This window comes from Gavialis gangeticus, unplaced genomic scaffold, assembly GCF_001723915.1.
Source record: "Gavialis gangeticus isolate Ggan-Ray unplaced genomic scaffold, GavGan_comp1, whole genome shotgun sequence".
Lineage (NCBI taxonomy): Eukaryota > Metazoa > Chordata > Crocodylia > Gavialidae > Gavialis > Gavialis gangeticus.
In genome coordinates this window covers 68,424,493-68,428,521 of record NW_017729024.1, presented here as the reverse complement: position 1 = coordinate 68,428,521, position 4,029 = coordinate 68,424,493, and the positions used below count along the sequence as shown (strand labels likewise).

Sequence of the window (4,029 nt, the reverse complement as noted above, 5' to 3'; positions counted from 1 at the left end):
GGCGGTTGGGGGGAGGGGGTGTTTCTTCCTCCCCCCGCCACGAACATAAAACTAGTGAATACACTGAGCACCATTTCCACACTTGGAGAGGACGGGCAGGGAGTACTGAACTCTCCAACACGACAACACTAATATACTTCTAATATATTTGTATGCTTCCATCATACTGGTATCATTTAAGTAATTTCTGTCAGCTTCTGTATTTAACCCAGTGCTTTCCGTGTTAATTTTAAGACAGGAAACAAAACAACACTGAGATGTCTATAAACTGTAAGTATATATAGATAACAATATTACATATTTGGGTACACACACATTCTGAAATATTTAATAAGTAAGTTTGCATTTTACATCAAATGGAAAAATAATTATCATTAATACACAGCTGAAATATGCCATGTAAGATTTTAAAATAACACGAAGAACCCACGGATACTGAATTCAGCAAACTTGAATGCTGAATCATAGGCAAATGGCAATTTTCAGAGTCAATAGCTTAGCCTCCGAACATAACGACTAACCTACTTTTTGGAATCTTAACTTATTATTACTCTTAATCATGCAAACTACCTAACTGCTTTTAAGTTATCAAAATGATTAATATTTGAAGATCTCACTGTATTCATGCCTCCTATAAACTAGAGTTTCATATTGTTTAGATGAATACATGTCAAATGCAACCTGTGATTTGGATTACAGTTGAACTGGTGACCAAGAGAACAACCCTTTTTCTTTTTTCCCCTCCTCCCCCCACCATTCATCAAAATGTGTGAAAAACTTGCTATGTGCAAAGTGGACATTTGATTCTCAAGAAACTAATTCACAAAAATACAAGTAACAGACATTCAATGCTTGCTGACAAAAATAAGAGTAGAAAAAAAGATAAAAACCCTGTTGCATGAAGAAAAATGGGGTAGTGCTGTTTGTATTTTATTACTCTGAAAATACTTGAGACACAATTATCTACTATTCATTTCTTTGAATATAAATAGATTTAATCAGCTGTCATATAACCAAGGGTCAAAAAGATGTAAACCATTACAACATATTTTTAATAAATGACTCATCAATACAAAATAATCTTGGCTTGCAGATAAAGCATTATCCTATTAACTGTTTTACACTAAAATACTATTTTTTCTTCAGATAAAAGGAGATCCAGTTAAGCTATCCATGTTTGTGGGGTAAAATAAAATGCATGGCTATGACTGCCTTTAAGGACGTAAGGGTTTTTTTTTTTAATACAACTAGTTCTAGTTATTTCAATTACTTCTAGTCAGAAGTAATTCAAAATAATTTCAAGGCTAGGAATGCCAACATACATACCTCTGAATGCACTGATATCTCCATAATGTACTTGGAGCACAAAATATTTGCTACCTGTTTTTCCTCCAACTTTGAATCCAACACCTTAACAGAAAGAAGATGCATTAAAGCCTTAAAAGTGGTAAATAAAAATATAAAGCAGTTCATTATCATTAATACAATCAACACAGTGTAAAAACAGTCCTCAACATTTTCAGTGGAGACAGTTTCATTTTGAGATATCTGTTAAGAAAGTTCTGATCATGGAAGCTACAAAATAAACACATAAATAATATATAGTTTTTGAAGTGTACCCAAACATAAAAAGACTGAAAAGTATCATGTGCCAAGTCACAGCAAAGATTTTTTTAAAAATTTGCTGTCCACACTTAAGCATTGTGTCTTAACATGTCCTGTATGAAATTACATTTTCATGACAGGGAAAATGCAATACTTTTTAAGGAAAAGCAATGCAGATAAATGATCAATAAATAAAAGGGAGGAATTAAAAAAAACGAACACAGATTACACACCATGACTACTATGGTAAAGGCTTTTTCTACACCTGGCTAACAATGAAAATACTTGGAGACAAGCGGAAAAGAAACTTACTCTTGCCTATTCAGCCAGTGTATCCTTCTAGATCAAGGGTGTCAAACATATAGCTCACAGAATTTGGTCATCAGGCCCACGAGGCTCCTGGAGGGGCTGGGGATTCAGGGGCAGGGGCCTCCATTGAAATCTAAGATACGAGACCCCATTAGAGATGTGTGCCAGCAGGTGGGGTGGGAAGTGACTATTGCACACATCCTGCAGCCCCTGCCACTGCTCACCCCACTGCTGCCACTGCATCCAAACACAGCTCCTGAGGAGCCCTGAGGTCTGAATCTCACCAAGGTAGGCCAGGGTGTTTGACATCCCTGCTCTAGATTAACAATTGCCAATGGCAAAGCCTCTTTGTAAAATGGACTGCTGCATCTCTATGCATACTTGGGCCTTCAAATAAGAGGAATTAAAAATACCCCAAGGAAGGAAAGGAGACTGGTAACTCATTAACACATCTGCAGTTAGAAGTGGTTTAGAGATAGTGACAAATGACCTGGGGAGGTTTGGCATTAAAAGTAAATATCTTGGTTTGCTAGACTGTACAGCTTTGGTGAATCATTCACTTTTTTTTAAGAGCAAGTGCGCTGAAAGCTCAAGCAATATCTATACTGATTAACATGAAAAATGGTTTTCAGTAAAGCTATGTCTTTTTTTTTTGTACTGATCTTGGCTATAGGAAACACTGCTGGAGAAGGCAAAAGGGTGTCAAGGAGACTGCTATAAAAGATTCTCTTGCTCAGTGGTGTCAAACGTATGGTCCATGGGCTGGATCCAGCCCACAGGGCTTCTATTCAGCCTGGCAGGCTACCAGGGGCTATTTACTGAGATAATTAAATTTCTGTCAGGTGTTACAAGAGTGATTTAGTTTTTGCTAATTGTGGTAGCCAAATGAAACCATTACACTGGGAAGCTCTACTACCCCCTCTTATGTCCTCTGTACAAAGAATTTCATAAAATGAAAGGCAACATACCACTGGGAAGTTTGGTGGGTGGAGCATTTCTTGCCCAGGCATACAGGATGTTAGATTTATCTGTGCAGGTTCCTTCATCGCAGTCCCTAAAATACAGAGGAAAAAAAAAAGGATATGATTAATAATCATCACTGTCATTGCTGTCATCTGCAACTATGTCAAGCTCCAGGTGAACTGCTTACATTAAGATCCAAATTTCACCAATACACTCCTAATAATTCTAATATAATAAAAGCCTTAGTCTGTCTGTCTGTAATGCTTTACGAGCACTGTGATTGGTTGTCTCAGCAGCCAATCACAATGCTGACAAACAATCAACTAGAGTGCTCTGCACAGACAGATACACATGGTGGAGCACTGTCATGACAGCGGGCACTGAGGGGCCGCAGGGAGTGGGGGGAGGCCAGAGATGCTGGCTTTGCCCCACCCTCCCCTGGCCTTGCTCCTTGGAGGTGGTGGCAATGCAGGGTACCGGTGGCGCAGCACTGGCCTTGTCCCCCCACTCTGGCCTGGCCGCTGCATCCAAGGGACGGCCTTCCCCCGACACCTGGCCCTACACCTTTGAGGTGGCAGTGGCACTGGCACTGGCCAGCTTCGTTCCTGGTGTCATGGCAGAGCTCCATCCCCGGCAGAGGAGGACTCAGGGGATGAAGTGGCATGGCAGAGTGCTGCCATGATGGAGGGGACAGAGCAGGGGGGCGAGGCCAGTGCTGTGTCTCCACCGCCTCCAAAGGGCAGAGACGGGGGGGCAGGGGCCAGGCCACCCCTTGGATGTGGAAGCAGTGTGGGGTGCTGGCAGGGTGCACAGAGTGCTGGCTCCTGGCAGGTGACAGCAGCGTGGGATGGTGGGTAGTGGTGCTCCATCCCTGCCCTCCCCCCGGCAGAGGGGGGGGTGGCAAGGAAGAGTGGAGTAAGGGAGGGAGAGAGGGGAGTGGGACGGGGAATGGGGAGGTTCTGTTGGCATCACCCCCCTGCTGCTGCCACCCAGGCCCGAAAACAGCTGGCAGAGAGGGGGAGGTGGCGGGGAGGGAGGGAAGTGAGAGGAAGGGGGGTAGGGAGGTGGGGATGGTGCATGTGGCCAGACGTGGGCCAGCGGCAGAGCAGGGCACTGGGTGTCAGCAGCTGCCACTGCATGCAAACTCCTCTT

The 4,029-nt window shown here is 43.0% G+C and overlaps 1 protein-coding gene across 7 annotated transcripts in view; it reads right to left on the bottom strand.

Annotated features, from left to right (window-relative positions):
• The window catches only part of PAM (peptidylglycine alpha-amidating monooxygenase), a 265,855-nt gene that overhangs the window by 111,156 nt on the left and 150,670 nt on the right, over positions 1 to 4,029 (bottom strand). For all 7 annotated transcript variants that reach the window (XM_019517217.1, XM_019517218.1, XM_019517211.1 and 4 more), the window contains 2 exons: positions 2,883 to 2,968; positions 1,327 to 1,410 (listed from right to left, as the gene is read on the bottom strand). In XM_019517217.1, the coding sequence (XP_019372762.1) occupies positions 1,327 to 1,410; positions 2,883 to 2,968 (170 nt within the window). The remainder of the gene's footprint in view (positions 1 to 1,326; positions 1,411 to 2,882; positions 2,969 to 4,029) is intronic.